Genomic DNA, 19,854 nt, shown 5'->3' on the forward strand with positions numbered 1-19,854 from the left:
ATGTGGAAGTATGCATCCTTTAGGTCAAGGGCGGCATACCAGTCTCCCGCATCCAGGGAGTGCATGATAGAGACCAGGGAGACCATGTGGAACTGCAGCTTCTTTAGATACTTGTTGGAGGTCTTCCAGGTCCAGAATGAGACATAGACCGCTCCTGGCCTTTGGGATTAAAAAGTATCAGGAATAAAACCTCTTGTTCCTTGAGAGGAACCTCCTAAACTGCACCCAGCTGCAGCAACCCTTGAACCTCCTGCACGAAGAGATCTCCGTCCCTTTTCAGGGACCCTTCTCACAAGAAAGGTGGTGGTGGTGGGGGGGGAAGGGTATAAAGAAACTGAAGGGTATAGCTCTGCACTGAACCACTGGGTCCTGAACACAAGGTTATAGCGGTCCAAAGGGAGTAAAAAGTAAAGGCAGTTGGAAAAAAAACAGAAGATGGATCCGGGGAATAGTCTGGTAGGTCACATCCTCAAAACGATTGCTTGGCCCTTCTGCTTGTTTTGGGTGGAGCCTCACTGAGCAAAGGGTGGAGGAGGGTGGCTCAGGTGGCATTTGTAGCCCTTGGCCTTCTTGTGAGGCGGGTCCTGCCGAGCCTGGCTCCCTTGTCCCTGAGGCTGTTGTGGTTTGAACTGCTTACGTGCTGGGCCTGGGAAGTAAAGCCTCAGAGTTTTCAGGATGGTATGGCAGTCCTTTAAACCGTGCAGCTTGTTTGTCTGCTCTGCAAATAGGGCCTGGCCATCAAAGGGAAGGTCCTGCATCAACTGCTGAGCCTCAGTGGACAAGCCTGAGAGGAGCAGCCAGGAAACTCGCTGCATGGAGATGGCAGAGACCATGGTGCAGGCAGCAGAGTCTGCCACATCTGAAGCTGCCTGGAGGGCTGCTCTGGCCATAGCCATGCCCTCCTTGAGGATTGCGCAGAATTCCTTCCCAGACCCTTTGGGAAGCGAAGCCTCAAACTTGGCCATGGCCTGTCACATGTTGTAATCGTAGTGGCCAAGGAGGGCTTGGTGACTGGTCACTCAACTGCACTCTAGAAGACAAATAAACTTTGCACCCAAAGAGATTCAGCCTCGAGTCTTTGTTTTTGGGGGTAGCCCAAACCTTGCCTCTCCCTGTGGTTAACTGCCTCAACCACTAGGGAATTGGGGGCCGGGTGGGAATATAAGTACTCATGCCCCTTGGTTGGCACTAAGTACTTGCATTCAGCCCTTTTGGAGATGGGGGCAAGGAGGAGGGAGTCTGTCATAAGGCATTAGCAATCTTACATACCCCTTCGTGAAGGGGTAAAGCCACCCTGGCAGGGACCAAGGAGCAGAGGACATCAAACAGTTAGTCTGAAGGCTCCTCCAATTCCTTGGCCTGAAGCCCCAGGTTAGATGTGACCCTCTTTGATAGTTCCTAGTGAGCCTTGGCGTAATCCTGAGGAACTGGGTGAGGGGGCTCTGGGATAGCCTCGTCTGGCAATGGCGAGGACGATACCAGTATCGCGGGATCCTCGACGTCCAATGGTGGTCCAGCAGGCAGCTCCCCCCGGTCCTCCTGGACTTGTGGGGTCCTTCCCCCAAAGTCTCAGCCACCGGAAGGGGTCAGGATGTTGAGGCTGCTGGCCTGTCTGAGGCTCCCGACTCCGAACCGGCAGCCTGGGAAGGTTGGGAGGACCCCCAATGGTTCCATGGCGCTGGCCACTGTGTTTGCGGCAATGGGACAGGTATCCGTGCTGATGACGTAGGCAGCACTGCAGGCATTGGGGGCTGCCCAGCAGTTCAAGAAGCCTGCTCCGTGCCAAAGCTATAGACAGAGTGGTTGCCACCTGGCGACCAGGATCGGGCGGAGAGGTGGCTATTATCTGACCGGTGCCAGTCGCTGTGCCTGGAGGTAGACCTGTCTGAGTGAGATGAATGTCTTGGTCAGGGATAGACGGTATTCAGCAGATTGGCATCGGAAACCTGGCAATCTACGCCTTATGCTACCCGACTGGTACTGGGACGTCAAGCAGGACCAGGAGCTATCATGGGCCAGTTACTGGGTGGATCTTCCCAAATACGGCGATTCCCCATCTTGGAGACCAATGACAGGAGGCTGGTGACCGGCAGCTTCGGCCCCAGGATTTGTACTCAGCTCTTGGAGACGTGAGGGTTTGGTCTCGGTGCTCCTGTTGGGAGGTGCATGCCTCAGTGAGTCTGCACCAACCTACTGGTGAAATATGCCTAGAATCTCGCTGCTGGTGCCCAAGGCCTGGGGACCAAAGAGGGCTCCACTGAGCCTGCCTATTTAGCTCTGAGACGTGATGGCTTTGATGGTGGCAGGATGTCCCATGTGATGGGGGACAATGCCACTGAGGTCCCAAGGCGGGTTTACCCTGAGACTAGGATACCACCGGAGCCGGTGTGGGCTCCACCAGAAGCGTCAGGATCTCCTGAACTGCCTGTAGGGATTTGAGCATTGATGGCACCTGAAGCTAAGAGAAGCCTGTACTGCTATCTGGAGTCACAGGCCAGGTATGGGATGGGCTGCACCGCTTGACTTGAACTGGGGCCTGACTTTCCGAAGGGAGTATGAACTGCCCGGCGTGGGTCTTGGCTGGCCCCGAGCCCTTTCCTTTCCCTTGTGGGAAGCAGATCTTCCCCTCACTGTATTCTTCAGCTTCTTGGCTGGAGCTGTGGAGGAGGAATCAGTGCTGGCTCAGTGGATGGTGCTGGTGGAGCGCTGCGTGCTGACGCCACAGTGCTTGGTGCTGAGTCAAACCATTATTCTGGTGCTGGAGTGAGTGTTAACTCCATCAGAAGTGCTTGCAGGCAGTTGTCCCACTCCTTTTTCGACCTCGGTTTGAAGGACTTACAAAGACGACACGTGTCACTTATGTGCCCTTCAGTCAAGTACCTTAGGCAGCTACTATGTGATCGCTGATGGGCAAAGGCCATTTAAAACTATCGCAGAGCTTAAAGCCTGGGGACCAGGGCATGCCCTGTCCCAAGGCTGAGTCCTGTTCGGGACTAACGAAAAGGTTAAGAACTACTACTAAGGGTAACTAATTGAACTACTAACTATATATAACTATATTACAGGTTTTATAAATTCGCAAGAACAGAGAAAAAAAACCAATGCTAGCCGAAGCAGATGTTCCAGCACCATCCCTGGCAGCAAGAAGGAACTGAGGGTGGGGGGGAAAACCAGTGGCGCCCCTTATACCATGACATATGGGTGCCATTCCAGAGGGTGCCAGAACTGGACCCCTATGGATACTGCTGAGGGAAAAACTTCCAGCACTGGTGCATATGGCGAGAACCCTCACCTAATACGGAATGGACATTAGCAAGCACTTGAAGCAGCAGCAGTGCTTTACTTTTTAAGTTACATAGAGACAATGGGTTGGCTAGGAAATGCCTTTGGTGGGTGGATAAATACACATACATGTCTCCCACAGACTGTAAAAGACTGTTAAGTATTTTTCATATTTCTAAAGTCCACATTTCAAAAGACTTTAAAGCAAGGTAGACAGCAACATACACAAATGACAGAACAAGTGAAAAAAGATTCATTTCACCACCTGGTTTTGTTTTGTTTTGTTTTCAGTCTACATACACATTTATGCTCCCACAACATTGAAAGCAATACCTGTGGTAATAACACTATTTTGAAGTATTTTGCGTGTATTTTGAAGTAAAGTGTGTGCTTTCATACCTTCAGCACACGTGTGAGGTGTAATATGCATTTATTTTAATGCACACATTTCACTATATCAAAGAAGTTCACTTAATTGTGAAGTGTACTGACGGCTACATTCACATTACACAATGGGCAGATATGGGAGCAGGCCACTGCTCAGCTGCGTACTAACCCATACTCCACAGATGAGCTAGCTAGCTTGGGATCTACTCACCACAAGACGTGCATTTCAAGTGTTTTAGTACACACACAAATCTACGCACCTGGACATCCACAGAGACTGCAGTGCAGATATACTAGATATGGCAAGTATTATATTCGGGCTTGCAAGGATTACATTTTTATTAGTAAAATGTCAATTTTACCCTACACACAAACAAACCGATGAAAAAAGATTTTCCTTGATAAAAAAATTTACAGATAGGTAATTAAGAAAAATGCTGCTTGAGAACTTTTTAGAGTAAAAAAATCTAGTGATGTATACTTCTGAATTAGGCTTGTTCCAAATGGACTAGCAAATGAATAAAAGTAGGTATGATGTTGATTTAAGGACATTCACTTTGTATGTTTTGACATGTGACGTTGACAATTACTGTTTTAATGGTTTATAAAGATTTAAATTTTTGAATGTCAACATCTAGTGTCATTAACCGTCTGCCCCTCCATAATTTCCTGCAACCGTGAAAATTTAAAATTGATAAAAAAGCAAAAAAACCCTAACCCCACCCCCCCAACTTCAACGTCTATATCCACTGAAATTATAAAAAATAAAAATTGAATTTTGCCAAGTCTCGTTATATTTAATAATCCAAATCCCAAATTTTCAAAGCAAAATTATCTACTTAACTTGTTCTATGACTTTGGGATAGTGATATGACTTATCTGTATTATGGAAATATGAATAAAGATTCTCACATCTTCAAGATGGGGGAGGTAGGGGGGAAGGGAAGGCTTGCACATGAAGTTGCTTTGAGTTCCTCCACTGGAAGACGCTAAAGAAACACCAAGTCTCGTATCTGCAGTACGGAATTACAACTACATTTTTTTCCCCCAGTTTCAGTTAATTATCCAGAGCTGACTTACAGAGAAATGTTGTAATAATTCATCTTTCTCCTCTTCTACGAAGCCACCAACAGTTAGAGCTTTGGGGCGGTGATCCACCACCATATGATTCAATGTGCCTCTTCCTCTCCCACCACGACCTCGTCCTCTTCCTCTGCCCTGAGCAGATACCGCCTTCCCTCGACCTACAGGTAAGATACCTAAACGGGCAGCCTGTTAAAGAAAGGCACATAGTGGGCAAAACTATTTTCAGCTTTCGGGGGAGTTGAAAGCTTCATGTAACAGACTCAAAGCACTGGAGCAGCACTCCTTACAAACTCACCTCAACCTGTAGTTGACTGAGCTTTTTCCGCAACTCTGTTGTATCTTCTCCAGAAGACAATCTTTTATGAAAGTCCAGTTCTGCATCTAAAAGCTCTTTTTGTGCCTTAAAAAAATGGGGATATTAGTACTTATCCTCTAAATACCGTATTCCATTTTCTTTAGCTACAAACTTTAGAAAAATCCTTCGGTATCCATATTCCTCCCTAAGCCCAATGGTTCATGCCCAGAAGAAGAAAATGGTCAACTCTGAAGAGAAGACATTTGAATTCCTGTGTTGAAATACATATAATGACAGGCTGGTAAAGTTCCTTTGGACAAGCAAACTATGATTTCAATGATCTCCTCTCAGTTGATCATTGAATTATATGAATCAAAAGTAACTTTCAAAAAACTATTTTCTATTGGAGTTGATGCATTTGCCCGTGCTTATACTTATCAGTAGGTATTTGGTTATAAGGATCACAGTGAAGTAATTTTTGATGTTTTCACAGGTATGAAAGGATTTTATACAAAATGCTACAGGAGGACAATTTTACTGCTTGTGGGAGTGCCAGTTAGTAGTCATTTATATTCCCACTAATCTTGGCCTTTAAATGCTAGTAGAACCTGCTTTGTCATTGCATAAAAGGCTTTTGCTTATACCTTTCCAACATGGACAGTTCAAACACGACGCAGCAATTTAAAACAGTATCCTTAATGCTTTTTAAATATCTGTATTACTGTAAACACCATGACAAGTTATTGAATTAGAAAAGTAATCAATACCTTACTGTATCATTCATGCAGTATAAACCAGCACGTACAGTAACTCCCCACTTAACATCCTCTTGCTTAACGTTGTTTTGATCTTATGTCCCTGCTCATTTACAGAACATGCTCCATTTAAAGTTGTGCAATGCTTTGCTATAACGTTGTTTGGATGCCTGTTTTGTCCACAAGTTGCAGCCCCCCGCCCCCATCAGCTTCCCCTATGTGACTCTCCCCCCCCCTGAGTACCTCCCACCCACCAGCAGACCACGCAGATCAGCGTCTTTCCCCATCTCCCCCGACCTCCTACCAGCGGCAATCAGCTGGCTTGCGGCGTTCAGGAGGGAGGGGAGAGGAGCGAGGACTCGATGTGCAGACTCCCCCTCCCTCCCCTGTCTCCTGAAGACTGCAAGCCAGCTGACTGCCATGGGCAGGAGGCAGAGGAGGGAGGCGGGGAGCCTGCGCGCTGAGTCCTTGCTCCTCACCCCCTGCCTCCTGAAGGTTGCAAGCCAGCTCATTGCCGTGGGCAGGAGAGAGGGGGAAGAGGGAAGAAGAGGCAGGCTAAGGGTGGGGGCTTGGGGGAAGGGCTGGCATGGGCAGGCCGAGGGTTGAGCCCCCCTGCCTCTGGTGCTTGCAGAGTAGGGGAAGCTGCAGCTGCTGCTGCACAATGTGGTTCTCCTAGCCTACAGAACCTTCAGCCTCCTTGCCTGCCTCATTGTCTCCAATGCCAGTGGGCTGTGCCTACGTGGGGTAAGGCGGGAGCACCTCCCAACTATAGTATTGTACAGCAAAAAAAAATTTCCCTGGAACCTAACCCTCACCCTCCTCCATTTACATTCATTCTTATGGGGAAACTGGATTTGCCCAACATTGTTTCACTTAAAGTTACATTTTTCAGGAACATAACTACAACGTTAAGTGAGGAGTTACTGTACTGGGTAACATGACATAGTTCACATTCAGGACTCAACAAACAGGATTGTCAAGAATAACTAATTATTAAATTACTCAGTTTGATTTCTTCCAGAACTTTTTTGTGTGCGCGCGCCTGCGTGTGTGTGTGCACTTATGTACATACATACATAGAGGTAGGATAATGCACACACCTCTGTCTTGGACTTCAGTTTTGATGCTGTGGAGGCTAAAGAAGAAGTTTTCAATTCATCCTTTAATTGAGAGATTTTTCCTGTTAGTTCTTTCAAGGTCTTCATTATTTCTGCCCTCTCCTCTGGTTTCGTGGCCTTATTTTTCTCCAGCTTAGATATTAACATCTATGTATGTTAAAAAAACCAACTGAGTCAGAAGATACAATTCAGACAAGCAACCACATTCAATAATTTTGGTGTCCACTGGAATCAGAATGCAACAGCTGGAATACATTCCAGACTTACCTTTTGGCATTCTATTTGTTTTTCTAACATCTCCTGCTTCTTTTTTCTCATATCTTGTTGTAACTTCATTGCCTCCTAAGTGAGAAGGACATACTTGTCAGTCAGTTATTGGGCATATACAAGTTACTATGATTAGAAAGAACTAGATTAAATCACACTACTTTTTCTTGGCTGAGATCTAGAGTAACAGCCATTCAGTATTAGATTTGTCCTGCAGTGTCACACAATGCTACACTGGATGAGGGATGGATTCAATAAGTCTTTCATCTATAAGTTTCTGATTATCCCATATATAGCCAAGAAAGGTCAATAACAACTTTTCTAACACTCCTCCTGCCAACTGCTCAGGTTTTATACTTTTTCTTTTAAAAATAATAAAAATGAAACCTCTAATGAAGACTAAAAGGTGTGTGCACTGCACAAATGTAAAGAGGCTCTGATCCTGATTCACTGTATCACAGTAACACTTAAATGCCTCAAGCTAATGCTGCAACATGCACACAAAACAAGGGACAGCACAGACCACTTAAATGAAAACATTTGTCTCTCACAATTCTCTTCATCTTTTTACAAACAAACACTTTCTCGGTCAAGTAGAATAATTTAAGTGCCTGAGAATTTTAGAGATAGAGGAAACAACCTCGGATACAGAACACATCAGTCACACAATAAGAGCATTTCCAGTAAAGACAAAAAGATACAACACCATATGCTCCCTTTACTGCAAGGGGGAACAACTACTGAAAGCCACTGGGCCCACCTGGAAGAAGGAAGTGGCCAAAAGGGCTGCTCCTGCCCCTGCCAAGCCACACTGCCTCTCTGCAAGATATCCAGACAGCCCAGAGGCTGTATGGGGGGCGGAGGGGGAAGGGAAATCATTGTAAGAAGCAAGTTGTCTCAGAACTGCTTACTGTTCTACAGGGAAAGTTGGAATTAAAGCTATGTGACCAGGTGTACTAGGTCCACAGGCCTCCTGCTGGAGGCCTCACAGTCCTACCACAATATATCCAAAAAAGAGTAGTAGAGGATTGTCCTCAAAGCTACCTAGAGAGGCTGCAAGGATCAGCCAACCAGGGCCCAGAAAACTCATATAAAAAGGAGCTACAGAGCCCAGGTGAGTTCAGTCTGCTGGCAGAGTCTGGGAGGAACAAGGAAGGTGCTCCTGGCTGTTTGCAGGAGGTGCAAAGGTCAAAGCGAGCAGTTATTGGTAGGGACTGGGGGAGCAGGGAAAGTGCTCCTGGCTGGCTGCTGGGACGTGAGTAAGACATGGGCCACAGGGAAGTGGCCCAGAGAAACACAGCAAATTAAAGGGATGCGGCACACGGCTGCTACTTAAGAGTGTCCATGGGTTGGGAACTGCAGTAGTGGGCGAGCCTGGATTCCACCACCCCCGCCCCCAACAGTCACTGAGGAAGTGGCTACGCCCTGAGCAAGAGAGTTTAAACAAGCCCAGTGAAAGGCTGCATTTGGAATGGTGTTACCATGACTAGAAGGGGCCAAACCGAGACTGACACTGCTGGAGAGCTGGAGTCAGTGAACTGTGTTCAAGAAAAGTGGCTGAGTTGGAGAGCTGGAGTCACTGAGGACTCAAGAGAAGGCAAAAGTCACCAGGCAGGAATCCCTGGGGGCACTGCTCCACTCCAGAGCAGGAATCTTTGCAAGGTAGTCCGACCCCAACTGAGGGTACCGTGATGGGCCCTGTTGGATGGACTGACTAAGGACTGAGCCCGGAGAAGGCTGCAGGGCTTTGAGATAGAACTATACATCTCAAAAGGGGTGTGTGTGTTTTCGCACATAGGCTGTGTGTGACTTGGCCAGAGAGCTGAGTCACCGGAGACCTGCCTGACAAGCACAGTGGCTAACAGCAGGCGCTGAGAGTGGAGAACTTGAGAAAAGACTGCAGGCGTGCGCGCATACACACACACTCTCTCTCTCTCTCTGTCTCTCTCTCTCTCAGCCAGGGGGCACACTGACGTGAGAGATCATTTCTTTACAAGGATCTTGACTTCTAGAATATCCAAACAATGTCTATACAATTACCTGTTTCTTTTTAAGGGCCTCTTGAACATCATGGGATTTAGATCCTGTGCCAGATTTCACAGATGTCTTTAAGTTTGGGGAATTATACACCATTTTTGTATGGCTTGCAGAAGTAGGAAATGTCTGAAATAATAGAACACTAAAATGAATTAGGTTAAAGATGTCTTAAAAAAAAGGAAGCTATCTGTTATTTAGGTGACGCATGACAACTTAATATAGAGACACAAAGTGGGTGAGGTAATATCTTTTATTGGACAAGCTCAAAAATCTTGTCTCTTACTAACCAAAGTTGGTCCAATAAAAGATACTACCTCGCCCACCTTCCCTCTTTAATATCCTGTGAGCACCACACTACAACTATACTGCAAACTTAATATATATGCATGCATATGGAAATCAACCACAGCATAATTCTGCCCAGAAGAGTAAAGCCTGAACGCTTGTCAAAGGCATTTGACAAAAGAAAACTTCTTCCTTACTAAAGTTCTTATTTGAATAATACAGGGAAAGATAAGAGCCAGTGAGGCCATAACAAGCTGATGCTGCCAGTTACACAAACCACATCAGAATCAAATTTACCCCTGCTAATTACTATGGAGACTAAGTATCTTAATTGTGCATTATATACAGGTTAGCAGTCACATGCCAACAATATTATGCTTTTTGCTCAGAATTTTAGAAACGTGATTCCCATTAAAAGGGCAATAGTTGTTCAGCCTAAACCTCGCACGATTCTTCCTTTCCCACTACAAGCATCTTTTAGTTACAAAGGCTGTTTTGCACCACAGCATCAGTGCAACTCAATCTGCATTACTCTGAACTGTATGAAGATTTATATGGTTCTATAGAAAACTGTCTATTCATGCAGATCAGTGCACATGAAGAATAAGTTTACAGGAATAAGAAGTGAAATCTTGTCACTAGAGACTGACTATATTGAGGGATGAGATTTGTCAGCTAAGCAATACCTTTTGAATATTTATTTTTCTAATCATATCTATATTTTAAACCAAGATTCAACAATTATTTCCCACAGACATTACTCCAATTTTGCAGATAGAAAATTGGAGCTACAGAGATTAAATGACTTGCTGGAGGTCACACAGAACGTTAATGGAATAACCACAAACAGACCCCTCAAGTCCTATTTAGGCATCCTCTGATATAACCAATAGTGAAAATATTAAATTTTAAGACTCACAGGCACTAATCTTTGTCAAACATACCTGAGAATCCTCTGCAGTAGCACTGGACTGGTTTAACAAATGTGCTGCATCTGTCTGGTTTCCACCTGCTGCTCCAAGGCGACGTTTAACCGAAACCTTATTAAGGACATAGGCACCCGATGCCAGGGGTTTAGTTATTACCTGCATATGAGTACATATAAAAAGGAAAGATTATATAGTTGCATCTTTAAAGCATTAACCACTTTGAAACATCACTGATTTTCAATGCTCTGACCAGTTTGACAAAGCAGCCTCATTTTGCATGAGGGCAGTATACCTTTGACACATTGCTATGTACCGTTGCAGCTGGAGGTTGGGCAGTCAGCGTTTGTTGTTGAAGATCAAGCTGGTGATGCAGAGATTGTGGCGGTGGCTGCTGGTGATGGTGCAGATGTTGCTGCAGCAGTGGTGGCTGCTGCTCATTTTCTCTATGCCACAGCACCCTTATAAATCGATTGTTTAAAACTGCCTCTGTGCTGGAAATGGCCTTTCTGGCCTCATCATTAGTTAAATATTGAATTAAAGCAGCTTCAGGATCATTCTTGAAAGCAACCTAAAACAGAAGTTCAGCATATATGAACAATTGCCACTGATCCATATCTCACAGGAAACAAAGCATCTGAAATGTCACATAAAACTGTATTTGACAAATGTTTGCCAGAAGGGAGAGAATTTTATTTTTCAAGTATCGATTACACAAAGATGACACACTGATGAAGTCAAAGCCAAAATGTCCCCTGACATACTTTAAACAGCACAGACAATAGGTTCTACGTATGTAGTAAAATACTCTACCATTGTGTTATCTGCTATCATCACTATTAAATATTCACTATGAAGTGAGACAAACAACCATTGCTGCTCCTATCACAGCTGTGCTCTGCATCCCCAGTTCTTCCTTTTAAAGCTCCTGTGGAAGGGCAGGGTCTGAATCCATACAAGACTAAATATCCACTGTATTAGGCATTTGGGTTACAGAAGCAAGGAGAATTCCGCTCAAAGGTCCAACAAAGTCACTACAATGCAAGCCACAAAGGTTTGCTCCATTTTTAGGAGAAAAGCCTTCTAATGCCATGCGATACATTTGAGGAAAAAAAGGTTTTATTCAATGTCAGTATCAAAGTCCAATTTTATTTTCCAGTATGAAAAAGGTAATTACATTTTTAAAAACACACTATTTTGGAGGAAGGTAGACTACCACCAAGAAAACAGGTCATTCTTAATAGAGAGAGCTAGATATTTTTGGACTAAAAATGTCTTTACTCATATCAAACTCAAAACATAGGTAGATTTTCATAGGCGCCACTTTTTATTCAGTGGGAAACTGCTGAATAAGATTTTAGCCACAGAACTAGAAATATTTTGTTTACATAATGTTCTTCAGTCAAGATAATCCCAAGCACCATCACCTGAATTGCAGTTACTTCTATGGTGGAAAATGGCAGCAAATTGTTACTCAGAGACTTTTGGTGAAAGATGCTTGGATCAAGCCCTGACCTTATGAGAAATACTATGGGATCTTCAATTCCCATACAAAAACAACAGGAAGGATTTTTGTTTACCAGGTCTCTTCCAAAAAATCAAGTGTAGGGGTACTCAGTGAATGTTGGGGTTTCAGACCTGATGCTTAACCCCCTTGCTTCACCCCTAGCTTTGAGAGTTTAAAATGCACTTGTGCAGCTAGAAGCTACTGTAATACTTTTAACAGAATGGAGACAGTAATGCAAAGTGAACCAGGCACAAGAGGCTTCTGACTCAGTCCTTTGCCCTCCCCACTACCTATCCTGATTTCCCAAATGATACAGTATGTTTTTTCTGACAAAGTTATTGAAGAGAGACATCAGAAAAAAATAATCTTTATTTTACCTGAATGTTAACAATAGTTCCAAATTTGCTGAAATGTTCATTGAGTTGTGTAATATTATTCAACTCAGGTGGGATTTTTCGAACTTCCAGCTTGGTGTTAGTGTACTGATTCTTTTTCAGAAATCCTGGTTTATTCTGGTTATTGGCTTGCCTAGAAAAAGCAAGAGTGAGATACCATTTATGGGAAACGTATTGCATACTAACTACTTAGTAGCCTACTGTTCATTACTTAGATTTATCCTTCTATAATAAGGGTAGATGACAAACTCGAGATTTAATGAGACTGTAGTATATGTAGCATTTAACATCTGTATTCTCAAATGGCAGGAGCCTGTTCACTAAGCCCAAGAGTCTTTTGAGAGCCCTCTGGCTCAGACAATTATATTCAGAACACTGAAAGAAATCCATTGTACATTACTGATTAGTCAGCTGCATTTAGATAATCTCCTCGTCTCTTATGGCCTTATACTCTGACTTCTTAGTTCTTACTTTCCCATCCAGGGTTTCTTTACAGATGGCCCTTCCATGCTACTTGGAGGTCTTTTCCTGTTGTCTGGCTCAAGCACCACTCTGGTCACATTGCTGCTGTTATTTGCAATGGAAATGGGAGTTTCAGTCTGGATGATAATGTTGGCCGCTGGAGGAAAAAGAAACATATTTAAAGGACTAACCGAGACATCCCCAAAATTAGTATTTAAAGTTTAAAAATCAGGCTTTTGTTTAAAGAAAAGCACAAGTATACATACTACAGATGGGTATGTTCAGCTGTTAATACTAAAAATCAAAGGTTCTGACAAGCTGTTCAATCTTGTTTATGCAATTACTTCAGTTAATGGAAGTAAGTAGCTTAACAATAAGTCGAGTAGTAGAAGCTAAGAATCTCTCTTAAAAATGACTTTGGATAAGCATCATATTAAAATTAGAGAAAAACCCTCAAATTAAGCTTCACACTTTAATTTCCAAAGTAAGCGTCATCCTATTTAATCCATTTAAGAAAGTATGAAAGCCTTAAGAAAGGCTTCAGTCTATATTTATAGATATCTGTTCAGACCACAATTAACATTTTTTAGCATGACTTTCTTTCTTAGGCTGAAGATCAAGACTGAGGTGAGAGGCTGCAAAAGTGCTGGGAAGCTGCAGTTCAGAACTGGATGCAATTAAGAGAACTAGAGAGGTTAGGAGTATTTGTCTAGTACTTGCTTGCATCTTGCTTAGATGCTGAGATTACCATTAGTCTCTCTCTTCCCACATGCCAAATACTCATTCCCCTAAAAAGAAGCTTGCTTAACTGTACATCATTTTATACGGTTTGTATAAGTACCAGAGACTTCGGTAACGCCTAGTTACATTGGTGAGAATGAAGGGTACAGGATGCACAGATTTTTTCATGTTAAATATATAAAAACAGCTTCCAAAGTAAGTGCACCTCTCTTAGCCTTGGAAAACTTGAATAGAAGTGATTGAAACAAATTTGCCTATAGTGTTCTGGACTTTCCCTGGTACTGAAATGCATTCTCAGAGAGCAGTCTCTTAGCGCCTGCAGTGAAGTAAATCCTGTGTTTATAGCATCACAATCCTATGCTATGGAAACGGCATATCAGATTCCACACTACTACTTCACAACTAGATCCTCTGCCTGACCGTCCTCCACCTCCGGGAGGTTCTTTAATACTGTTCTGGGCTGCAACAATTTATTTTATTTTATTTTTAAAAGCCTTACAGGTGTTATGTACAAGGTAAAGTTTTTTTATACATGAGAATTAACCCTTCATTTAGACAACACCAGCTCAACTGAATAAATAGTCCCACATGCAAAAAGATGTAAGACTTCACGTGTGATAGTCTGTTTAAATTAAGTTATCTTGCTTAAAATAAGCCAGACTCTCATGTGGTCAAGACCTGCCACAGCAGCTCCTTTGCCACCACCCTCACTTCAGCTGACACAGGGAGTATATGGAGAGAAGATGGTGTGGATGGGCATTCTTGTGCCCCCTGTTGCCAGAATGAACGTTTGCTACATTAAAGCAGTGTTCAGGCTGCTTCTGTTATAATGGGTACAATTTCTGGATTAGGTAGCTTAAAGCTTTTTGCCCCATCACACCTCCCAGCAGCACTAAGAGCTTGTTGAGTGCATTTGAAAATTAGAGGGAAAGTGATTTATATATTGCACTAGTCTGCACAGTAGCAAATCAAGTTTTTTGTTTTTAAGTTTTGTTTTTTTTTTAAACTTTTAGATGATCAAGTTAGCATTCAAAATTATCTCTACTTTAATAAGAACTTTAAATGTCAAAGTGTGTGAAAGTTATGCCCGTACATTAGTTCAAAGGCTCTACTGGTTTTTCTTTGTTCCAGGCTGAAACTAAGAAAAACCAAATGATGACAGACTCAACTCTGTTCATAAGAACAGTTACAGCAGTGTCAAGATACCTTTCTTACCTCTTGGATTTGTATCCATCTCCCCAGATGTTAGGCCAATCAGATTTGGACGCTGTGTCTGTGTTCTAGTAAAGAACTGTCGGTACTGAGATCTACCAGCACTGGTAATACTAGGTGCTTCAGGGTTATAACCATCTGGCTCATACGTATCTATCAAGAGACAGAAAAAGAAATAGGAGGGATTTCTAAATAATTCCAAAATTCCAGGTTAGTTGCCTTGAGGAAGATGATTTGAATGTAACACATCTGATGTATTACATTGAGCACATAGCCCTTGTTTCAAGGAAAAGAAATTGCAAAATAGCATTCAGCTATATCATCCTGAAGGTCATCTCCCTACACACCATGACCTGCAAATCATCCTGAGGTCCAAGAATTAGAGCCTGGTTTGGGTGGGGAGAAGAGATGGGAGTAAAATAGGGCGTGGAAATACACATAGCCTGCAATCTAAAACATTTGAGTAATGTTACTGAACTCTATAGTAAACCCGTGTTCTACTTAGCGTGTCACTGTTGCTAGTTTGAGGTGTGTTAATACTTCAGCCTTCTTCATGCTAGTCCTCAATTCAGAAATGAAGGAAGATTTAAGCCATGTAGGTTACTTTTAATAAATACACCAGGCAGTAGGGTTTCCTTATGGCACTCTTCACTAAATCTCATTATATTCCAGTGTCTGAGAGGAAGCAAAGGAGATACCCATGTATTTTGCAGGGCAGGGTGGGTAGGGAGACAGATCTTCAGGATGATATAGCTGAACTCTGTTGCGCAATCTCTTTTCCTTGAGAAAAGGGCTATGTGCTCAGTGTAGTACATAAAACATGTTCTACATTCAAATAATTCTAAGACAGCTGAAATATCGGGCAATAATTTGATCAAAAATATTTACCCACTACACGAGCCAATAAACAGAATTTAGCTATCTGACTCCAAGACCGGAAAGAAGAGCTCTGTGTAAGCTTGAAAGCTTGTCTCTCTCACAAACAGAAGTTGGTCCAATACAAGATATTACCTCACCCACCTTGTCTCTCCAATTAGACATTAAGGATCACAGTAATCAAAAGGGATAAAGCAGGGCTGTTGATTAATTGCAATTAACTCAAAAAATTAATCACAGTTAATCAGTTTGAATCGCACTGTTAAATAGAATACCAATTGAAATTTACTAAATATGTTGGATATTTTTCTACATTTTCTTATATATTGTATTCTGTTTTGTAATTGAAATCAAAGTGTATATTTTATTACAAATATTTGCATTGTAAAAATAATAAACAAAAAATAGTATTTTTCAACTCATCTCATACAAGTACTGTAGTGCCATCTCTGTCATGAAAGTGCAACTTACAAATGTAGATCTTTTGTTACATAACTGCACTCAAAAATAAAACAATGTAAAAACTTTAGAGCCTACAAGACCACTCAGTCCTACTTCTTGTTCAACCAATCCCTAAGACAAACAAATCTGTTGATATTTACAGGAGATAATGCTGCCCTCTTCTTTTTCACAATGTCACCAGAAAATAAGAACAGGTATTTGCATAGCACTTTTGTAGCTGGCATTACAAGGTATTTACATGCCAGATATGCTAAACATTCATATGCCCCTTCATGCTTCAGCCACCATTCCAGAGGACATGCTTCCATGCTGATGACGTTTGTTAAAAAAAAAAAAAAGTGTGTTAATTAAATTTGTGACTGAACTCCTTGCGGGGAGAACTGTATGTCCCCTGCTCTGTTTTACCCGCCTCCTGCCATAACATTTCATGCTATAGAAGTCTCGGATGATGACCAAGCACATGTTGTTCATTTTAAGAACACTTTCACTGCAGATCTGACAAAACACAAAGAAGCTACCTATGTGAGATTTCTAAATATAGCAACCGCACTTGACCCAAGGTTTAAGAATCTGAAGTGCCTTCCTAAATCTGAAAGGGATGAGGTGTCTTAAAAGAGCAACACTCCAATGTGGAAACTACAGAACTAGAACCATCAAAAAAGAAAAATCAACCTTCTTCTGGTGGCATCTGACTCAGATAATGAAAATGAACATATTAGTCCACACTGCTTTAGATTCTTATCGAGCAGAACCCATCACCAGCATAGATGCACGTCCCTGGAATGGTGTTTGAAGCATGAAGGGACATATCAATCTTTAGCGCATCTGGCACATAAATATCTTGCAACGCCGGCTACAACTGTGCCATGAGAATGCCTGTTCTCACTTTCAGGTGACATTGTAAACAAGAAGCAGGCAGCATTATCTCCTGCAAATGTAAACAAACTTGTTTGTCTGAGTGATTGGCTGAACAAGAAGTAGGACTGAGTGGACTTGTAGGTTCTAAAGTTTTTTACATTGTTTTAGTTTTGAGTGCAGTTATGTAACAAAAGATCTACATTTGTAAGTTCCACTTTCATGACAAAGAGATTGCACTACAGTACTTGTATTAGAGTATTTTTCAATTCACATTTCGTTTTTTTTACAGTGCAAATACTTGTAGTCAAATATAAAGGGAGCACTGTACACTTTGTATTCTGTGTTGTAACTGAAAATGTAGAAAACATCCAAAAATATTTAAATAAATGGTATTCTATTATTGTTTAGCGGGGCAATTTATCCTAGGGCTGATCGCAATTAAGATCCAAGAACACAAGAGAAGATAGGTTGGAGAAACAGAGCAAGTGCGGGTCCTTTCTAAATGCCACATCAAGGATGTTTCATTCTGTCAAATGTGTAAGGAAAAAAACCCACACAAAACCCGAGTTATTAAAATTTGTGGAAAGCCTTCAAGTAAATACTACATGGCCTGGAAGGTGAATGACTGAATAGAGAGATTCATCTGACACCAAGTATCAAAAATCCACCAAACCAGCCTCTCTCATTGCCAAGAGGCCACTGAAGTTTCCCCAATACATCCTGTAAGTTTTAAAATGTATTCTTTCAGAAAAAGCAAGAGTGACATATGCTTGATCTTGGATATTTTTTAAAAGCAGTTTAGCTCTGGATTCTGCTGAGGACTTCTGTTAAGCATATATAAATTATCCTCTAGTTGCTCCTTTGTTGATCCCATCTCATTTCAAGGCCACAGTCACTGTGTGTCCCAATGGCAACGGTGAGAATATAAGAGAATTTATGTAGTGTCAAAACAACAGTAACATCCTAAGAATTAAGACAGATCAATCAATCACGAAGAAAAACCCAGCAATTGAAGGACAATCATGTGGGGATAAGATGGACTGGAAGTATTTGGAGATAAATGAACAAAGATTTCAGCAAGATAACTGAGTGAGCTAAAGCAACACTGCCCTTTAGAACAAGGAAAACAGAAATGCCAATCGACTCTTCTTTACAGGTAACAGTAGTGTAGCACTAAAGATATTGCTGGATTTAAGTTAACCATTTAAGGTTATCCAGTGACCAGAGAGATATAGTCAGTTACTGCTTTCAATTATGTTTTATATAAAACTCTTCATTTTCTATAGCAAAGAGGGACACATTCATCTTTTGGATAATTACAATGAAGTTGCAACATAAACAAAGTCTTATCTTTCTAGCTTGCTTTTCTCCAACATACTTGCAGGTGCAGTCTATTTTGGTAGCTGAGTATATACATATTTCTAAATAGAAAATTAAAAGATGTTACCGTAATCAAGAATAGAAGCCTTAAAACTTGCCAAAAATAAAAATTAGGCTGAGAGAATGACGGGGAGGATGAGGGGAAGAAGCTATTTAGAGGTTTAAGTGTCACACAAGGTTACAAGTTTAAGTGTAAATACTGTGGTTTACGCTGATTGTTTTAGACCAGACTAACAAATCTAGTTTGCAACAGGATCCTCCACATTCCCTGAGGATGCAGAGATCCTATGCCATGGTCACACTGCTTTAAGGAGACGATGCCTGGATGAAATTCCATTTGAAGGATGTTCCCTCAGCTAGTAATGTGAAACTATCTTCTCCTCCCTCCTGCTTCCCTCTCTGCCCCAACACATGGAGGGGAAAGCCACCAGACTGAATATTTTTAGATTTGTATGCACTGCAAGAAAGTAAAAGTAATCACCATTTATATTATACAACATTAACAGAAGTAGTTTTAACTCTATTTTATCCCAGGCAGATTAAAAAGAGACATCTGCTTACGTTCTGATACTGTATACAGTAGGTTCTGGGGTAAAGGAGGAGGTAGTCTTGCTCCCATTGGTGCAAGATTGGGCACTGCACTTGTCCGAGGCTGGTCACGGTTATTCATCAAACTTGACTGTGTTAAAGGTGGTCCTATAATGACAACATTAAATAAATCACTGACTTCACAGCCCTACAGATACTGAACAACTTTGCACTGAACTGTTTGTACATTTATACTCAACCTTTACTATAACCAAGTTTCTTGAGATTGCAATACACCTCTACCCTGATATAACGCAGTCCTCCGGAGTCAAAAAAATCAACGCGTTATAGGTGAAACTGTTGTATCGAACTTGCTTTGATCCGCCAGAGTGCACCACCCCAAGCACTGCTTTACCGTGTTATATCGGGTCGCATTATATTGGGGTAGAGGTGTATTTTCTAATCTGAGAGCAATAAAAACATTCTGTATACGAAACGTGATTTGGGTCATTTAGTCAATGATATTTTATCTGAAAGAATAAAAGGTTTAAACTAAAAGGAACTCTCTCTTCCCCTGGAGACAAGAAGTGTTATTGTTAGGGTTTACATTTGCTAGAACAGATCCTACCTCACTTCCACCAGGGGAATAAAATCTCATCGACAGCAAAAGATCACAATAGCGCTGTTTAGCCAGCATTTCTCAAACGTGGCCACCAGTGGCTTTTTTTGTGGCCATAGCCTTCTGGGTGGTGATTGGGATGGAGGGGGAACGGTGACCCTCCCCTGGAGCCACAAACGCCACAGAAGCAGACAGCTGGTGTGAGTTCCCCATCTTCTCCATGGCGGTGGGATGGCGGGTGGCAAGTTCCAGCCATGTGGCAGTGGGCTCGGCTGTGGGCTCTGTCCCCCAACCCCTTGTGCACCACCCCCAGTCCTTGCTGAATCCTCCAGCCACTCACCCATCCACTACATCACCCCCCGCCACCACTGCCTCC

The 19,854-nt window shown here is 42.4% G+C and overlaps 1 protein-coding gene across 4 annotated transcripts in view; it reads right to left on the minus strand.

The window, feature by feature from the left end:
• Nucleotides 1-19,854, minus strand: part of RBM27 (RNA binding motif protein 27) — a 43,609-nt gene that overhangs the window by 10,004 nt on the left and 13,751 nt on the right. For all 4 annotated transcript variants that reach the window (XM_032801440.2, XM_032801439.2, XM_032801437.2 and 1 more), the window contains exons 8-18: nt 18,893-19,027; nt 14,759-14,908; nt 12,812-12,959; nt 12,323-12,473; nt 10,734-11,009; nt 10,457-10,597; nt 9,231-9,353; nt 7,191-7,265; nt 6,906-7,070; nt 5,051-5,155; nt 4,750-4,941 (exon numbers count right to left, since the gene is read on the minus strand). In XM_032801440.2, the coding sequence (XP_032657331.1) occupies nt 4,750-4,941; nt 5,051-5,155; nt 6,906-7,070; nt 7,191-7,265; nt 9,231-9,353; nt 10,457-10,597; nt 10,734-11,009; nt 12,323-12,473; nt 12,812-12,959; nt 14,759-14,908; nt 18,893-19,027 (1,661 nt within the window). The remainder of the gene's footprint in view (nt 1-4,749; nt 4,942-5,050; nt 5,156-6,905; nt 7,071-7,190; nt 7,266-9,230; nt 9,354-10,456; nt 10,598-10,733; nt 11,010-12,322; nt 12,474-12,811; nt 12,960-14,758; nt 14,909-18,892; nt 19,028-19,854) is intronic.

The sequence above is a fragment of the Chelonoidis abingdonii genome, chromosome 7 (assembly GCF_003597395.2).
Source record: "Chelonoidis abingdonii isolate Lonesome George chromosome 7, CheloAbing_2.0, whole genome shotgun sequence".
In the NCBI taxonomy this organism is placed as follows: domain Eukaryota; kingdom Metazoa; phylum Chordata; order Testudines; family Testudinidae; genus Chelonoidis; species Chelonoidis abingdonii.